The sequence below is a fragment of the Callionymus lyra genome, chromosome 8 (genome assembly GCF_982586985.1).
Source record: "Callionymus lyra chromosome 8, fCalLyr1.hap1.1, whole genome shotgun sequence".
NCBI lineage: Eukaryota > Metazoa > Chordata > Actinopteri > Syngnathiformes > Callionymidae > Callionymus > Callionymus lyra.
Window position 1 is genome coordinate 26,839,256 of NC_141825.1, and position 20,263 is coordinate 26,859,518.

General features: G+C 41.2%; 1 protein-coding gene across 1 annotated transcript in view; it reads left to right on the forward strand.

Annotated features, from left to right (window-relative positions):
- Positions 1–20,263, forward strand: part of nell2a (neural EGFL like 2a) — a gene marked incomplete in the record, with an annotated part of 97,465 nt that overhangs the window by 49,953 nt on the left and 27,249 nt on the right. Inside the window, 2 exon segments of the mRNA XM_087797361.1 lie at positions 9,299–9,424; positions 19,626–19,748. Of these exon segments, the coding sequence (XP_087653487.1) occupies positions 9,299–9,424; positions 19,626–19,748 (249 nt within the window).

A 20,263-nucleotide genomic window follows, 5' to 3' on the forward strand; every position in this document is an offset into this window, starting at 1 on the left:
TCACCAAGATAAATGGATGTTTTTTATTTATTTGTACTGTGCAGAGTTGAATTCATACATGGTGTGGTCTGGTTGTGTGTGTGTGTGTGTGTGTGTGTGTGTGTGTGTGTGTGTGTGTGTGTGTGTGTGTGTGTGTGTGTGTGTGTGTGTGTGACAAATGAAATCTTGACACACAATAGAAAAAAATGACAAGATTTAGAGAAAGACGTGTCAGGAAAAAATAAGAGGGTAGAGAAAGAAAGAAAGAAAACAGGCTGTTAGCAAAGACAAGAGAACCCCTGAAAGAAAGATTGTGTGGAAGATAAGAACAGAGGAGCAAAAGACAAACAGAAAGGGTGAAAGTCAAGTGAGGCGTAAGAAAGAACTTGAACCGAGAACGAGTGAAAGAAAGAGTGAAAGCGAGGAAGACGGTGAGGACGAGCGGCAACAATAGCAGCAGTGAAACAAAAGCAGCAGACTTATTCTGGACCAGATGAGTCATGTGACCGCCCCGGCTGCTGCAGCGATGGCGTGTTGTGAGAAAATAATGAGGATTACTGGCTCCGTCTCAGCGGGATTATCAGAGGCAAACATGAGCTCAGCGTTTTTTACCCCAATTTAGTTCCATATTTAACGGGACGCCTCCCGCGCCGTCGAGTCCCGGCGACGATCAGATGAGTCGTGATGTTCGCCGAAGTTCACTGGAAGTTCATCGTCGTCGACAGCCGCTCCGGTCCGATCATCGCTTGTCTCGTTTCCCCGAATCTCTGACAGTCCCACAACATTTTTAGATGATTGTTACTATGGAAACGTGCACACACATTAGTGCACCTGAACACACACTCGCAGAGAAGCAGCGCTTGAATCCCCCCCCCCCCCCGGGATTCTTCTTTCTCCTGCTGCTCCCATGAAAAATTCACACCAAAGTGATTTCATCGCTATTTTCGGCTCTTCCCTGACCCACTGTGCGTCTGTGTGCGCTTGATTGGCTGCGTATGTGGCGCTGTCTTGTTTGTTTTCACTGGTGTGAATGTTTGTTACCTGACACTGTAAACTGTGTGTGTCTGTGTGTTGTCGTTGGAGTTCACTGGTGTTCGTATGTGTGTCCCGAAGCTTGTGTGTACTGTACATGTTTGTAAATGTATATATTTGGGGCTGTGTGGTTCTGTTTGTCGTCGCAAATATGTTTCAGATTGTGTTACTGTTAACATGCTTCTGTGTGTGTATGTTTTTTGGTTGTTTTTTTTCATCAATGTTTGTGAGTTGACCTTCTTTGTTAGGTTGAAATAGTTCTGTGTGTGTGTGTACTAGAGTTTTCAGTAATGTGTAGATACAAGTGTTGGCTTTGGCTGGATTTTGTGTGTCTGTGTGTATCAGTACTTTGTCTTAAGGGCAACTAGTGTTTATGTGTCTCCTAAATTGATCTTGGACCTTTATTGTATCTGTGTGTGTGTGTTGTTGTGATGTGTACCTCTATTGTAATCGCCAGTGTGTGTTTTTGTGAAAAACCTCCTTTTCATTGCAATATTTACATTAGAAAATGTGCTTAAGCCCCGCCCACTGAAAACGCCTCGATTTTATGGCGAATAATTCTTGTTTACCACAACCACGCCCACTCTGCTGTGATTGGTCGGACAGAGGTTTGTAGGCGTGTGTCAACAAGTCCCCACCCCCAAAGGATGGAGAGCGGGTGGGATTACATTGAAGACCATTATTACGTCATAATTGTCTTCGCTCTGATAACCTCTTGTTCGCCAAGATTTCAGACGGGGAAGAGCTTTATAAAGTAATAGCTTCAACACACCATCATGTTGAGGGACTTGGACTTCATCTTGGAGAGGAACACTTCAGCATTTGACGTCCTGGAGCAGGAGGTCCACAGACGGCTCAGGAAGCAGGACCTGTTTCAAATCCTCCACCATCATTCCTGTCCCCAAGAAACCAGGACTGGATGACTACAGGCCGGTGGCACTGAGGTCTGTAGTCATGAAGTCCTTTGAGGGCCTGGTACTGCCCCTCTCCTGGATCCACTGCAGTTCCATCAACAGGTCTGTAGACCAGGGGTCAACATGGCCCTCCACTTCATCTGGACTCCCCAGGAACCTATGCTGTTTGTGGACTTCAGCTCTCCTTCAAACCATCTTCCCGTCTCTACTCCGAGACAAGCTCTACCAGCTAAACATGCCTGACTCCCTGTGCAAGTGGATCATAGACTTCCTGACGGACCGGAACCAGCATGTGATGCTGGGGACGAATGTCTCGGACAATTGGACCCTCAACACCGGATCCCCTCAGGGCTGTGTGCAGCTCCAGCCATCAGTCTGTTGAACTGATAAAGTTCCTAAACAACACCACCCTCATTGGGCTCACCTCGGACACGGAGGTGGATCGGCTGGTGTCCTGGTGTAGATGCAAAAACCTGGAACTGAACTCCCAGAAAACTGTGAAGATGATGGTCGTCTTCAGGAAAGTCAGAACCCCACCATCGCCTCTCACCCCGGCTTATTCCTTCACCCCCTTCTCCATCCTGGACTTCTCCTTGCTTCCATGGCACCACCATCACCGAGGACCTCGAGGCCCAGCAGAGGATGTTCTTCCTGCGGCAGCTGAAGAAACCCCGTCTGCAGACTCCAGATGCTGGTGAAGTTTTATACGACCATCGTTAAGTCCATCCAGTCCTCGTGCATCTCCTTGTGGTCCACCAACACCACAAGATCCAGCTGAGAAGCTGATTGGCTGTAGATCACCTGTGGACTTGCAGGTCGGATCAGAGTCGAATCTTCACACCTCTGCCTAATAAAGGATTGTGGTTCTGATGTGAGTCAGTCCGTTGGGTTTATACATTAGTTGCCCTTTAATGTGTGTTTTTTTGCATTTTTATCTTTTATAAATAGTGTGTCTTTTTGTTTGTTTATATCTTTGCAATGATGTCACCATTTGTCTACTTGCTGTTGTGTGTGTGAAGTATCTATTTATGCTTGTTGTGTTTCATTCACTAGCTTGTCTGCGTTTGCGTCGCCTATATATTAACTGTACATGTGTTGTTTGTTTTAGTTTCAAATGTCATTGTGTGGTGAAGTGCATTGTGTGTTTTGACAGCTGTGTCTAATTTGTGTGCTTGTATGTGTGCCGAGTGAGTTGATGTGTGTAGACACTGGTTCGCACACCTGCGAGTTAAAATGAAAAAACAATTGGAGATAATAAATCAGTTTGCTGCTGTTGACGGTCACTCGGGGGCAGCAGCGACGAAGTATGATGTGTTCTTAGATCTGATCAGTGCAGAGATGAGCGGCCACCTGCCGCCTCACACACACACACACACACACACACACACCGTCTCTGTGTGTTTGCACACCGCCGACCTCGCCGACCTGCTGAAATGTCACCCAAATAGTAGATGTGGCAGTGATCCAGAAACCCTTCCCTGGTGTAAATCACAGCAGCTTCAACAGTCGCCTTTCAAATGTCAAGTGGAAGCAAACTCCTGCCGATGCGTTTTGTTTCGGAGAGTAAAGCCTCGGACAAACAAAAGTTTCCTCTTAAAAGTCGGCGGGTCTTTGTCCGCTCAGGTCCCACCACAGGCTAATAAATGAATCGAGTGAAGAGCTACACCGAGACATTAAACCCACTCGTTCCACTCCAGGTGAAGAAACTCCTGTGACCAGGTCACTCCTCCTTCTGCAGACAACAGTTTACAACTGAAAAATAAGAGATAATCCAACACCATCAAGTTAAGCTTGACATCTCCAGACTGAACTCTTGTAGTTCCTGATGCTCTCTAGTCCCTGGTCTTCTGCACGTCTCACACCTTATTTATATAAAGTCATATTAGAGGGATTTATGCCACCGACTCTCATCTATCTATCAACTCTTCTGTCTGCACCTGAACTCGTTTTACGATAGAAAAACACTCAATTTTAATTTATTTTAAAATGTTTTGTTTTCTACTCTTGAAGAACTGCTTTCGCTCTGGGTGTATACATTATCAGCTCAGGACCAGTATTGGAATCTAACCTACACAATACTCATCATTACTGTCGTGATCCCTCTGAGCTTCTCGTGGCCGAGACGTTCCTGGTCAACCTGGTCTTCGAGTCCAACTGCAAACATAAGGTTCTAAGTCCCATCAACCAGACGTAGAATCCATCTTATACGACCTCAGCAAACGTATTATGACCAATATTTCCCTCCTTTGAGCTCCTGTTGGGTCTCAAGAGTACTGGGTCAATAGTGAGGCTGACATGTAGCATCTGGTCTGAAGAGTTCTGAGAACTGATGAGGTCCTCACAGACATGCAGCCCACGATGGTTCCTCACTCTTAAAGAGAAGGTGTTTTGCATGATAGTATCCGGAATGTGTGAGACTGTGGAACACACACTAAGTAACTCGTCCTCCTTTTTACCGCTTTCTACTCACGGCTACAGAAAATGAAAATCTGGTCTTTTTATCCTCGTCGTCCTCCCTTCTCTGCTGTTTGGTCCTCCTCCCCTCTTTTGTCTTCCTGCCATCACAGCCGTCAGTCGGCCTGAACTCGCCAACTGAAGGACGCGCTCGATTGTCCGCCGGCTTCCTTTCATACCTGACGCTTTTGAATGACTGGAGGCAGCAAAGTATCGGCGCAGCCTTGAAAGGACGACTCTTTTCTGTTGCATCCAAGGACGCCACGGCGCGAGGATCCAGTCCAATTCTGCCTCAAGTGCTCTGCAAAACAACCTATTCAGAGGCGGGTGTGGCGTTTGTGACTTTAGACTCGATTAATTATTCTTCCTTCATTTATTTACCTGCGGAGGATCATAAAAACCACCAGAGCTGTGTCTCAAACCACATACTTCTCTTAGTGCACTGGTTAGTATCATCAGGATAGTGTACGTACTAACTAGTAACTAATCCTCCACAGATAGTATGTCTCAAACATACTTCTCTTAGTATACTAGAAGTTAGTATCATCAGGATAGTGTACGTACTAACTAGTAACTAATCCTCCACAGATAGTATGTCTCAAACATACTTCTCTTAGTATACTAGAAGTTAGTATCATCAGGATAGTGTACGTACTAACTAGTAACTAATCCTCCACAGATAGTATGTCTCAAACATACTTCTCTTAGTATACTAGAAGTTAGTATCATCAGGATAGTGTACGTACTAACTAGTAACTAATCCTCCACAGATAGTATGTCTCAAACATACTTCTCTTAGTATACTAGAAGTTAGTATCATCAGGATAGTGTACGTACTAACTAGTAACTAATCCTCCACAGATAGTATGTCTCAAACATACTTCTCTTAGTATACTAGAAGTTAGTATCATCAGGATAGTGTACGTACTAACTAGTAACTAATCCTCCACAGATAGTATGTCTCAAATCAAACTCTGCTGCTACAAACTAACAGGAAATGATGCGACAGCTTCTTCTTCTACTACTATTTAAGGATGATTTCAACCAGCTGTAGGAACACTAGCGACACCTGCTGGCAGCACGTTTGGTTTGGATCAAGAAATATGAGAAATATTGGCGAAATATTTACACTGGTATCAGCAGCGAAGACGTGTATATATATATACACGTCATATATATATTTATATATATTTATATATTTGTATATATATATAAAAGATACTAAGATGGAGTTGTTTAGTGTAGAAAGTGTCCATCGATCCATACTGTTTTGTGGGCGTTTTAGTGACAATTTAGTGTGTATGGAGCACTACATTTATATACTAAGAATTGAGACGCACTTATGCACTAAAAATACTATGTTTAAGTACACAAGTATGCGATTCGACCTTGACATACTAGTTATAATGTTTGTGAAGTGAAAATATTGCTAGCCTCGCCCTTTTCCCTTTGTTGTCTTTGTAAAGTAGAATACATGTTACACACATGCAACATTGTTTTGTTTGTAGCATCAAGGATCTATTCCACTTGATTGCTAGTGCGACCTGTGATCCTGGCTTACTGGGACATTCCCTGATGGCACTATGATTAAATCAAATATTCACTTGACATTCAGGAATCCCAGGAATGATTCTCTGAGCCTGAAGAGGTACAGGAAGTGTGTGGCACCTTCCAAAATAAAGTAGTTGATGACTAACCTTCTCATCCTTACCAAGATTTGACAGCAACTCTCAATCTTTTTTTGTGTTGCTGTAGGCATTCTTATCTCCTGTCTGAAGATGAGGGAGGATCTGTTCAGCTCATAGTTATGTTTTTCTTCTATATCAAATTAGTTAACGTCGAAATACAGTCTTAGCCGTTTGGAAACCTTCTTGCCGTGATCTTTAAAATCCCACTCCTGCTGTTAAGAAGAATAAAAAACCTGTCATTACTAACAAAGACACTTTTTACTCTGGTCATTCAAAATGTGGTTATTTAAGATTGTTATGTTGTATTAAAATAATTTTTAATCGATTTAATTAGTCGGACAAAAGTAGGCGATGCTAGCTCAGGGCATAAACATATACATTTATTGATCCATCCTCAGGTGAAGTCTCAGTGACGTCTCCAGGATGGATTCGACGACAAGATGCTCTGGTTCTAGTTTGAGTCTCAACCACACGGCGGAACTTTTAGCTTCACGATAAATAACCTTAAGTATAAAACATTAAAAACAATTCTGTTAATTAGTTGTAGAACTATTATTTTCCTTTATAACGTGAAAGGAAATGGAATTAAACATAAAGAAAAAGATCTCACATCTTTTCCGATCGACTTAGAGTTGTGAGATTATGTCGTCGAACTTCACAGAAAGTACAAACTTTTATAAATTTAGAGTTGGCTGCTGTGAGCGTCGAGTCAGGATCGAGCTGAAATATTGATGTTGCTCTGGTTTCCCCCCTCTTGTGGTTACTGGAGTTAAAATGTAGTCTTTCTCCTCCAGCCTGGTGAGAGTCTCGCTGATGTCAGAGTCGACGGGTTTATCTCTCGGTCTCTGACGGGTCACGCGAGTGCGAGCTGCTCCGTTTGACTGCTTTTACATGGAATTGCCTCGACTTGCATCATGTTATCAAGATAATTTTGTTTACCGGCCAGTGTTGTGAAGCTTTTGCAATTTAGATGCCAGAAATGGCTGTTTCCATAGCAACGTGAACGTAGGACCATTTACGGAACCGTCAGAATCTAATAAATCGTCTGTTGTTGCCCATAGACCTAATAACTGCCCGGAAACGTCCTGATCTCTTTCGCTCTGTTCATCAAGATATTCCACCAGAAGGCTTTCAACAATTATTAACGTGCTTCACTTGAAGCTGCAAGAGCTGATGGAAAACAACCAACAACAAACCTTGTGTTTCCTGTTTTGTTATTCAAGATTTTCATTTACTGATCCAAGACCAGTTTTACGGCGAGTCTAGTTTGAAGATGACGAAGATATATGCTGTGATTTTTTAAGCAAGTAAGTTAGTAATATTTATAGAGCACTTTTCTAGACCAGGGTCACAAAGCACTTAAACAATCAAAATAATACACAATAAAATATATACTTAAAATATCAAGACACATCAGACAAACACAAGAGTCTCAGAGAATCAAGGAAAAGCTCAAATAAAAGTGTCTTGAGATGTTTCTTGAAGGAGTCAGTAGATCATCAAACACAGATGTTTCTTGAAGGAGTCAGTAGATCATCAAACACACAGATGTTTCTTGAAGGAGTCAGTAGATCATCAAACACAGATGTTTCTTGAAGGAGTCAGTAGATCATCAAACACAGATGTTTCTTGAAGGAGTCAGTAGATCATCAAACACAGATGTTTCTTGAAGGAGTCAGTAGATCATCAAACACAGATGTTTCTTGAAGGAGTCAGTAGATCATCAAACACAGATGTTTCTTGAAGGAGTCAGTAGATCATCAAACACAGATGTTTCTTGAAGGAGTCAGTAGATCATCAAACACAGATGTTTCTTGAAGGAGTCAGTAGATCATCAAACACAGATGTTTCATGAAGGAGTCAGTAGATCATCAAACACAGATGTTTCTTGAAGGAGTCAGTAGATCATCAAACACAGATGTTTCTTGAAGGAGTCAGTAGATCATCAAACACAGATGTTTCTTGAAGGAGTCAGTAGATCATCAAACACAGATGTTTCTTGAAGGAGTCAGTAGATCATCAAACACAGATGTTTCTTGAAGGAGTCAGTAGATCATCAAACACAGATGTTTCTTGAAGGAGTCAGTAGATCATCAAACACACATGTTTCTTGAAGGAGTCAGTAGATCATCAAACACAGATGTTTCTTGAAGGAGTCAGTAGATCATCAAACACAGATGTTTCTTGAAGGAGTCAGTAGATCATCAAACAAAGATGTTTCTTGAAGGAGTCAGTAGATCATCAAACACAGATGTTTCTTGAAGGAGTCAGTAGATCATCAAACACAGATGTTTCTTGAAGGAGTCAGTAGATCATCAAACACAGAGATGGTTCCAAAGCTTAGGAGCAACAGTCTGGAAGGATTTCTCTCCTCTGGTCCAGAACTGTGTGCTTGGAACCATCAGTAGATTCTGATCCACAGACCTCAGAGCCCGAGCTGGGGTGTAAGTCTGGATCAGATCACTGATGGAAGGTCTGACCATGAATAGATCTGAAAGTAAGAACCAGAATTTTAAAATGATCCTGAAAGAAACTGGCAGCCAGTGAAGAGTTTGAAGGAGAAATGTGAGTTCTTCTACTAGAGCGGCTCAGAATTCTGGCTGCAGAGTTTAGTATGAACTGCAGGAGAGACACATCCTTCTGGTTTAGACATGAAATGAAATCTTACAATAGTGTAAACGAGAAGAGGGTGAGTGGAAACTATCCAAAAGTCCACATGTTCAACAGATGCAAGAATAGCAAATGCCTCTATGTTATGATGTGTTTGACCTGTTTTTTTTAGTGTTGAAAATAATTAGATTCTCATTGGAAATATCTGTTTATTAACATTTCAACTCTACCCTTATGGTGACTTGGCAAAGGAACATTTTGGAGAATTTAGGAAAAATATATGTTGCATAATAATTTGGTAAGTAGTATAGTACTTAAAAAAACTACCACAAAAAAACACACAGAATTACACTCCAGCTCATAGTCTCAAACATCATTGAACAAAACGGCTCGTGGCCCAAAACGCTCTGCAACAACTGAAGCTCATGACCTTTATTAGAGTCACATGATCACGTTCGGAAGATTTATTTAATGTTGTCGACACACAGTGAACACAATATTTAGTCAGACTGGGTACCGGAGGAAGAAAAGAGGCCGAACTGTGATTTTCTTCGGTGGCGTTGGATCCTCTGATCACCGTCGATAACTCCTCGGCTGCTCTTTGTCTTCATCTCTCCTCAGATATCGACGAGTGCGCCGAAGGGAAGCACTACTGCCGAGAGAACACCATGTGTGTCAACACTCCAGGATCCTTCATGTGCATCTGCCACACCGGCTACATCCGGATCGATGACTATTCCTGCACAGGTGAGTTTCCTGCGTGGACCTCCTGACAAATGTTACAGAGAGAAGAAGTGAGGGTTGTGATGTAGAGCTGCTGAGTCAGCATTTGAAGGATCTGATGTACACAGTGTTCAATGATAGATGGAACACACACACATCGTGAGGGACCATCAAAGACATTGTGAGTGGAAGGATGATATCATAGTTCATTACTGCCGCTCGTCGACCTCCTGGATTCTTCTTCTCCATCCATCAGGATTGTCGATAGTCGTCAAAGACTTTGTTTTACACTCAAGGATGAAGGACATCGTAAAATATACCTGCGATATCGACCACGTGTGATTTAAAGTTCTGGTTCGGGAATGTTGGGCCGAGTCCAGGACGCATAAACGGGGCCTATAAAAAAATCGACATCTGTCACTTAAAGTTACGTCTCTGTCCTTCATTAAAGTGAGATCGTGTCCTTCCTTGACTTCCTCTCATCACCTGGATACACCTGCCTACATAATTAATGCTACATCTTAAATATATCCTGGACCTCTGTTGTATCATCAGTGTCTGTTTGTACAAAACTCTGTTTTCATTGAAATATTAACATTAGAAAAGGTGCTTAAGCCCCGCCCACTCAAAACACTTGTATTACGTTATAAAGGGATCAGCTCTCGTACCCTCTTGTTCGCTGATATTTCATACGGAGAACTTTATAAAGTAATAACATGGTCATGATGAGGAACTTACTGCACCTTTAAGACTTCAACATTTGAAACATGTGAGTCAGGAGAGTTGGGTTTTCACACGAGTTGACTTTAAATACGTATTCAATAGTATTTCTATGTTTGGCAAAATCTAGCTTCACTCATTGGTGTTGATATCATGACCTGTGATAACACACCGTTCAACAGACTGAGTTGCAAAAAGAGATTATTAATGTCAACAATTGATCCAGAAAAGGCAGATGGGAGGAAATTGAAGAGTGATTTGTTTCTGATTCTCCTCTAAAGACTCTTCAAGACAAGTAGCAATAGTAAAAAAATGTTTCTATTATCTTTGCATGTTTGTATCGCGGCCTCTTGAAGAATCGTGAATGTTTTTCCGCGGTACATTTGTTCAATTGAGCAAATCTGCTGCGTTGCGCGGCTGTAAACTCGGGCATCTGATGGTTTAATAAGTGAAATAGCGAGAGATGAAGTCATCACATCCAGCTGCTGCGTGAGCCGCGTTTTAATCACACAAAGTGACTGGTACGAGGCGTACAGCTGTGTGAGCCGCCGAGACGTTTAAATACGACCTGCATGAGGTACTTCCACGCTCCCTATTCCGCAATATTAATCCTCATTGTGACGCTCGGAAATGAGTTCCGCAGGAAAAAAAAAGAGAGAAACGATGAGCAATTTAATGACGTGATGAACGAGGGCGTCCTGATGCAAACGAGGAGAAACTCTGAATGAATGTTCGGGTCATTAATGAAAAAGAAGATTGCAACATCTTTGTTTACGCCAAGAAATTACGTGTCTCTGCGTACTTTTTTTTAGCTGCTCACACATCTTTACCCCTTATTCTGAATACTTGCAACTTAAGAATGCAGTGTTGAGGAAGTGAACGCTTAGAAAGTAAACGTCCACAAGTTATTGTGAACGTTTCCTGCATGGTTTGACTTCATAGTTTGAAGCTAACTGTTAGCATTTCAGACCATAACTGAACTAATGAACCTACTGAGTATCCAGTTAACTTTACCAACGCGTCGTAAACTGTGTGTCCAAACTTTATTCAAGCAGAGCCAAACTTGATAGAATTAAAATGAACAATTTAATTCAGAAGTTTGACACATCTATATCTTTAACCTGTTTAACACAAAAGAAGGATTTTATCATGGACAGTTAAGAGTCAACATGGTTAACCTTAACTTAGCAGTGTTTTGTCTTAGCACTCTCGTTCTAGTGGGAGCTCTTACTGTTAGCACGGCTAAGTTAAAGCTGTATGTGCTCACGCTCAACATAGCTAGCATGTGCTAGTAACCTGGTTACTTTACTCTTTTTGGTGTCTTTCCAGGTGGACTTTATAAAATCCAAAGTTTGTGTTCTGTATACTTTATCTTTGCCATACAGAACATTGTATTTTGAATACATGTCGATGATTCAATTCAAAACATTTCAACGCTGAACCCTGAATTGTGCACTGAACAAACAAAAGTTAAAGTTATGTTATTTACAAACAAAAACAAAGTTAAAGTTATGTTATTTATCAACAAAAACAAAGTTAAAGTGATGTTATTTACGAACAAAAACAAAGTTAAAGTTATGTTATTTACAAACAAAAACAAAGTTAAAGTTATGTTATTTACAAACAAAAACAAAGTTAAAGTGATGTTATTTACAAACAAAAACAAAGTTAAAGTTATGTTATTTACAAACAAAAACAAAGTTAAAGTGATGTTATTTACAAACAAAAACAAAGTTAAAGTTATGTTATTTACAAACAAAAACAAAGTTAAAGTTATGTTATTTACAAACAAAAACAAAGTTAAAGTGATGTTATTTACAAACAAAAACAAAGTTAAAGTTATGTTATTTACAAACAAAAACAAAGTTAAAGTTATGTTATTTACAAACAAAAACAAAGTTAAAGTGATGTTATTTACAAACAAAAACAAAGTTAAAGTTATGTTATTTACAAACAAAAACAAAGTTAAAGTGATGTTATTTACAAACAAAAACAAAGTTAAAGTTATGTTATTTACAAACAAAAACAAAGTTAAAGTGATGTTATTTACAAACAAAAACAAAGTTAAAGTTATGTTATTTACAAACAAAAACAAAGTTAAAGTTATGTTATTTACAAACAAAAACAAAGTTAAAGTGATGTTATTTACAAACAAAAACAAAGTTAAAGTGATGTTATTTTCAAAGCCGTCATATCATATTTCATTACAATGATTCATTACCTCATCAGTTTCATCCTTCATTCATCAATGAAGTCTGGAAACACAACATTCATCAACTGATACAAACCGGGACATGGAAACTTTTGCCACGTTTAGCAAGTGCTCATGGGAAATGTAGTCTCCCGTCGAGCTAAACACTACCACTGTAGTCCACTGGTGTCGCTCCACTTCAAATCACATAGAATCACTTTAATGTAGTGTTAACATAGCATTAGCACTGGCGTTGATCAGAGCGTGTTAGCATCACATGGTGGATGTAGCATGAGCTAACACACTAAATTCTCTGGATAAAAACCACACACACACCAGTGAGGTACAGTGGATGTATTGCGTGTAAAAGACAATAAAAAACAGCGAATATATTCAGTTGTTTTGCTTGCAGCTGCAACAATGTCCGGGTGCTTTAATAGCAATTGAACATCTGCGAGTGAACGAGTCCAGTGGGAGGCGCTGGTTTCTCTGCATACATCGAAGAATTATTACACCAACCCAACCCCCCCCTCCTGGTACTGTTCACTGACAAAGTATATTCATGTGATATACGAGCGCTTTTTATTCTCAATTGCTTTCAGCAATTAATGAATTGCACGGTCAGCAGAATCCAGGTCGCTCATATTGAAATTGGCGTTTCCAGGTCCGAGTCGGTCTGGCTGAGATTAACGAGACGCCGGGTCAGTCGTGAGCACGCCAGTGGGTTACAGTGTAGCTACAATATCGTCCCCCCTACAATATCGTCCCCCCTACAATATCATCCCCCCTACAATATCATCCCCCCTACAATATCATCCCCCTACAATATCGTCCCCCCTACAATATCATCCCCCCTACAATATCATCCCCCCTACAATATCATCCCCCCTACAATATCATCCCCCCTACAATATCGTTCCCCCCTACAATATCGTCCCCCCTACAATATCATCCCCCCTACAATATCGTCCCCCCTACAATATCATCCCCCCTACAATATCATCCCCCCTACAATATCATCCCCCCTACAATATCGTTCCCCCCTACAATATCATCCCCCCTACAATATCGTTCCCCCCTACAATATCGTCCCCCCTACAATATCATCCCCCCCTACAATATCGTCCCCCCTACAATATCGTTCCCCCAACAATATCACCCCCCCCTACAATGTCGTCCCCCCTACAATATCGTTCCCCCAACAATATCATCCCCCCTACAATATCGTCCCCCCTACAATATCGTTCCCCCAACAATATCATCCCCCCTACAATATCGTCCCCCCTACAATATCGTCCCCCCTACAATATCATCCCCCCTACAATATCGTCCCCCCTACAATATCGTCCCCCCTACAATATCGTCCCCCACTTCCTATGTGATGACGTCACTCGCTGCATATGCAAACGTCTCTTTAAAATATTTTTTATGTGTTAAATAAACGTCAACAGAACGTTTACATGATACTTTTTACCTCATAAAACATTTATATTGACAAGAAGACGATCTTCGTCAACATCATCACTTTCTTTCATTTCCTGCTCTGACGATCATGTGACTTTGACAGCAACAGGAAGTGCTACATGTGACGAAGCCGCTGATTGGCTGAAGCTGTTTTACTAATAATAACACACAACTGTACAATGAAATACAAACATTCCAGTTCAGAAATAATTCGCTTTTCAAATAACAAAAATGTTAGAATATTCCTCTTTCTATAACTCATTATACCTGTTTATAAACACCTCAGTAATTATTTAGTTTTAAATCTATTTTCCAGATTTAAATCAATTATTAAATGTACATAAGCTAATTATTTCTGAACTGGAATGTTTGTATTTCATTGTACAGTTGTGTGTTATTATTAGTAAAACAGCTTCAGCCAATCAGCGGCTTCGTCACATGTAGCACTTCCTGTTGGTGTCAAAGTCACATGATCGTCAGAGCAGGAAATGAAAGAAAGTGATGATGTTGACGAAGATCGTCTTCTTGTCGATATAAATGTTTTATGAGGTAAAAAGTATCATGTAAACGTTCTGTTGACGTTTATTTAAACCATAAAAAATATTTTAAAGAGACGTTTGCATATGCAGCGAGTGACGTCATCACGTAGGAAGTGGGGGACGATATTGTAGGGGGGACGATATTGTAGGGGGGACGATATTGTAGGGGGGACGATATTGTAGGGGGGAACGATATTGTAGGGGGGACGATATTGTAGTGGGGAACGATATTGTAGGGGGGACGATATTGTAGGGGGGACGATATTGTAGGGGGAACGATATTGTAGGGGGGATGATTTTGTAGGGGGGAACGATATTGTAGGGGGGACGATATTGTAGGGGGGAACGATATTGTAGGGGGGACGATATTGTAGGTGGGAACGATATTGTAGGGGGGATGATTTTGTAGGGGGAACGATATTGTAGGGGGGACGATATTGTAGGGGGGAACGATATTGTAGGAGGGATCGATTTTGTAGGGGGGAACGATATTGTAGGGGGGACGATATTGTAGGGGTGCGATATTGTAGGGGGGATGATTTTGTAGGGGGGAACGATATTGTAGGGGGGACGATATTGTAAGGGGGCGATATTGTAGGGGGGAACGATATTGTAGGGGGGACGATATTGTAGGGGGGACGATATTGTAGGTGGGAACGATATTGTAGCGGGGACGATATTGTAGGGGGGAACGATATTGTAGGGGGAACGATATTGTAGGGGGGACGATATTGTAGGGGGGAACGATATTGTAGGGGGGATGATTTTGTAGGGGGGAACGATATTGTAGGAGGGACGATATTGTAGGGGGGATGATTTTGTAGGGGGGAACGATATTGTAGGGGGGACGATATTGTAGGGGGGCGATATTGTAGGGGGGATGATATTGTTGGGGGGGCGATATTGTAGGGGGGCGATATTGTAGGGGGATGATATTGTTGGGGGGGGCGATATTGTAGGGGGGATGATTTTGTAGGGGGGAACGATATTGTAGGAGGGACGATATTGTAGGGGGGATGATTTTGTAGGGGGGAACGATATTGTAGGGAGGACGATATTGTAGGGGGGCGATATTGTAGGGGGGATGATATTGTTGGGGGTGCGATATTGTAGGGGGGCGATATTGTAGGGGGGATGATATTGTTGGGGGGGCGATATTGTAGGGGGGCGATATTGTAGGGGGGATGATATTGTAGGGGGGACGATATTGTAGGGGGGATGATATTGTAGGGGGGGCGATATTGTAGGGGGGATGATATTGTAGGGGGGGCGATATTGTAGGGGGGCGATATTGTAGGGGGGATGATATTGTTGGGGGGGCGATATTGTAGGGGGGCGATATTGTAGGGGGGATGATATTGTAGGGGGGACGATATTGTAGGGGGGATGATATTGTTGGGGGGGCGATATTGTAGGGGGGATGATTTTGTAGGGGGGGCGATATTGTAGGGGGGATGATATTGTAGGGGGGGCGATATTGTAGGGGGGCGATATTGTAGGGGGGATGATATTGTAGGGGGGGCGATATTGTAGGGGGGATGATATTGTAGGGGGGGCGATATTGTAGGGGGGCGATATTGTAGGGGGGATGATATTGTAGGGGGGGCGATATTGTAGGGGGGATGATATTGTAGGGGGGGCGATATTGTAGGGGGGCGATATTGTAGGGGGGATGATATTGTTGGGGGGGCGATATTGTAGGGGGGCGATATTGTAGGGGGGATGATATTGTAGGGGGGACGATATTGTAGGGGGGATGATATTGTTGGGGGGGCGATATTGTAGGGGGGATGATTTTGTAGGGGGGAACGATATTGTAGGGGGGACGATATTGTAGCTACACCGGCTCTGATCCGTAGATACGCCGCGACAGAAGACGGACTGCAGGTGTGGTTTAATCTTGACATACATAAGGACATGTATGTTAGGAACTAAATAGCGTTTGGTTGAAGCACAGAAAGTGTTGGTCCTGAAGTCAAACCAGGCCAGAGTGAGGCAGGAGGACCGATGGCTTCAGACTCATCCTCACTGACAGTCTATACATAATTGATTGTTTATCCGTCGTGGCTGCAGCTGAAGTTTTGGGGGTAAAGTCTCTCACAACGGTGTCGGTTTCATCAGGACGAGTCTTCTGTCGTCTCTCAGAACACGCAACCCTAGAAACACCGGGAGAAATCCACAACTTTTGTCTAAAAATACTGTGGGTTTGGTGCGACTCTAGGGTGGCGTTTCAAAAAGACAGGTTCAGAGAGTGTGGGAGTGAACGCTGTGATGTTAAACAGGTTCGGTTGATGAGAAAACGGACTCTTGTGGGAGAGAAAAACACCAGACGGCTCGAACTACAAGGATGGTATTGATCGCCGCCTGCAGATGTTGTGAACAGGATGAGCTCAGAAGAATATCTGTAATAAGTCGACGGACAAGATGGCAATAACAAGCCGGATCATAACTCGTGTTCTGAGCTCCTGCAGCGAACGGTGCGGCAGGTTCTCCCGAAGCTCCTTCTGCGGTGATTGACATTTAACCTCATTATAGTGGGGAGGTCCAGCCCGACCATCCACTGGACCCTTATGTGCTCCGTGGGATCTCACAGAGACAAATGTTGTAGTGAAAGTAGCATTTTGGTGATGTACCTGTCATACCTGGTGGAAGAAATAAAAACTTTTATGTCGATCGTGCATGAAAGAAAGAAAACTTTGGAGAATATTAAACACATCTTAACAAGAAGGATGTGTCTCGCCTGCAGTTCATACTAAACTCTGCAGCCAGAATTCTGAGCCGCTCTAGTAGAAGAACTCACATTTCTCCTTCAAACTCTTCACTGGCTGCCAGTTTCTTTCAGGATCATTTTAAAATTCTGCTTCTTACTTTCAGATTTATTCATGGTCAGACCTTCCATCAGTGATCTGATCCAGACTTACACCCCAGCTCGGGCTCTGAGGTCTGTGGATCAGAATCTACTGATGGTTCCTGAACTTCAGGACCAGAGGAGAGAAATCCTTCCAGACTGTTGCTTCTAAGCTTTGGAACGATCTTCTCTCTCTTTGTGCTTTATGATCTACTGACTCCTTCAAGAAACATCTTAAGACGTTTTATATGTTTAGGCTTTTCCTTGATTTTCTGGAACTCCTGTTGTGTTCTCAGTGTTATCTTGACCTTTAAAGTATATACTTTATTGAATATTGTTTTGATTGTTTAAGCGCTTTGTGGCCCTGGTCTGGAAAAGCGCTCTATAAATACAAATGACTTACTTACTTACACAGTGAACATCAGGTCCACGGATCTGACGTAACACTTGAAACAATGACGAGAAATCAGGTCTTTGTTCAAAGACGCACATTTTAATTGTGTACGATTGAGAAAGACCAGCAGAGCTCGTCTCTGTTTGAACCTCAGGCACAAAGGTTCTTATTTCTTCAGTTTCACAAGACGTTCATTATCTCACTCTGATGGTCTCGCAGCTGAAAACACGAGCTTTGAATGTTTATTAATGTCGGACGTGATTCACTCTTCAGTCCAGTTCCTGCCACAGACTTCTGTCTGAATCCTTACGTTCCTTTGTCACGCGTACAGTGGTTGAAAATAAGTTAATTTAATAGAAAACACTTTATTTCAACATGTTCCCATCATTAAGTCAAATTGACCAAAAGCAGATATAATCTTATCATTTTAATAATTTGTACTGTAAGTTATTATTATTCATTTATGTTGAATTAAACTAACAATTAAACTTCTCGACTTTTAATAAACAAAAGATATATATTGAATGACTCGTATACTGTGACTTGTGGTGTTTTGTGTGATTTTTATTTTTCTTGATTGTGTGAACATGCACACATTAAAGTGATGTTATTTACAAACAAAAACAAAGTTAAAGTTATGTTATTTACAAACAAAAACAAAGTTAAAGTGATGTTATTTACAAACAAAAACAAAGTTAAAGTTATGTTATTTACAAACAAAAACAAAGTTAAAGTCATGTTATTTACAAACAAAAACAAAGTTAAAGTTATGTTATTTACGAACAAAAACAAAGTTAAAGTCATGTTATTTACAAACAAAAACAAAGTTAAAGTGATGTTATTTACAAACAAAAACAAAGTTAAAGTTATGTTATTTACAAACAAAAACAAAGTTATGTTATTTACAAACAAAAACAAAGTTAAAGTGATGTTATTTACAAACAAAAACAAAGTTAAAGTGATGTTATTTACAAACAAAAACAAAGTTATGTTATTTACAAACAAAAACAAAGTTAAAGTGATGTTATTTACAAACAAAAACAAAGTTAAAGTGATGTTATTTACAAACAAAAACAAAGTTAAAGTTATGTTATTTACAAACAAAAACAAAGTTAAAGTTATGTTATTTTCAAAGCCGTCATATCATATTTCATTACAATGATTCATTACCTCATCAGTTTCATCCTTCATTCATCAATAAAGTCTAGAAACACAACATTCATCAACTGATACAAACCGGGACATGGAAACTTTTGCCATGTTTAGCAAGTGCTCATGGGAAATGTAGTCTCCCGTCGAGCTAAACACTACCACTGTAGTCCACTAGTGTCGCTAAACTTCAAATCACATATAATCACTTTAATGTAGTGTTAACATAGCATTAGCACTGGCGTTGATCAGAGCGTGTTAGCATCACATGTTAGATGTAGCATGAGCTAACACACTAAATTCTCTGGATAAAAACCACACACACACCAGTGAGGTACAGTGGATGTATTGCGTGTAAAAGACAATAAAAACCAGAGAATAGATTCAGTTGTTTGAACATCTGCGAGTGAACGAGTCCAGCGGGAGGCGCTGGTTTCTCTGCATAAAGTTTCTTCTACTTTTGTAGACAACAATTCTAAGTTGTGTTTTTGGGTATATTTCCAAATGGACTGCATCACTGTTTGTTTCTCAACCTTCGCATAAAAAACATGTCAAAAACATTGTCAAGGATTCCGACGGCGAAGAGAGAACAAGTACCCTTCGTGTGTCCCTGAAAACTCAAGCAAAACCTAATCCTCTTGAGGAGCGAATCGCTCTTGGAAAACTTTTGAAGACTTCGCTGCTTTGTTGTCTAGAACTTTCTCACTCATTTGACCTTGAATTTTCCTAAGCTTGCCGACGTTCGATCAAATATTGAGCTCAGAGAAACTGTTTTTTCAGGTCATGATGATGCACTGTTGTCCTAAAGTAGACCAGAACTTAACTCTAAACTTCTTGATGTATGTTCACACCTCAGACTCATGTTTCCAGAGAACCTTCACTTGTGTTCAGAGACCAGAACAAATGTTTTTCTTCTCCAGAACACGACGAATGTGCGAGTGGACTTCACACCTGTGACGAGAACGCGCTCTGCTTCAACATGGTCGGAGGCCACAGCTGCTCCTGCAAACCTGGATACACTGGCAACGGAACCGTCTGCAAAGGTAGAACCCAAGATACTAATACTCAACTGGCACATGAAAGCAAAATATTGATTTTATTGACCACTAGCCTTTTTTGACACCGTCACCACATCAAGTCTTCTATATGAAGCCCTATTCTCACGGGAATTATTACCTGAGGGACCTCTGTGTTTGTAAATGACCTCCTCTGTGTTATTTTAAGTTCTTTCACACGGGATAAGCGACGTCTGTAAAATAGTAATTTTTACTGACATTACCTAGAGATACACATGTAAAAAAAGAAATTACTGAAATAGAAAGTTAGTGTAACCAAGCGTTCTTCGTTTAGAGAAGATAAAGTGAACAATCGTTTATTTTCTTTCGTTTCTCAACTTGTGCAGACGCTCAACAGCGAGAGCTGCACATAAATGTGCCCCAACATTATTCTGACAGAAGAGACACAGTAGTGTAACCGAGTGTATTCCTGAGGGAAACAACGACAACTTAGTTTGAAGCTGTGCAGCGCGCACGTCTTCTTTACTTTCGTCATGTGGAAC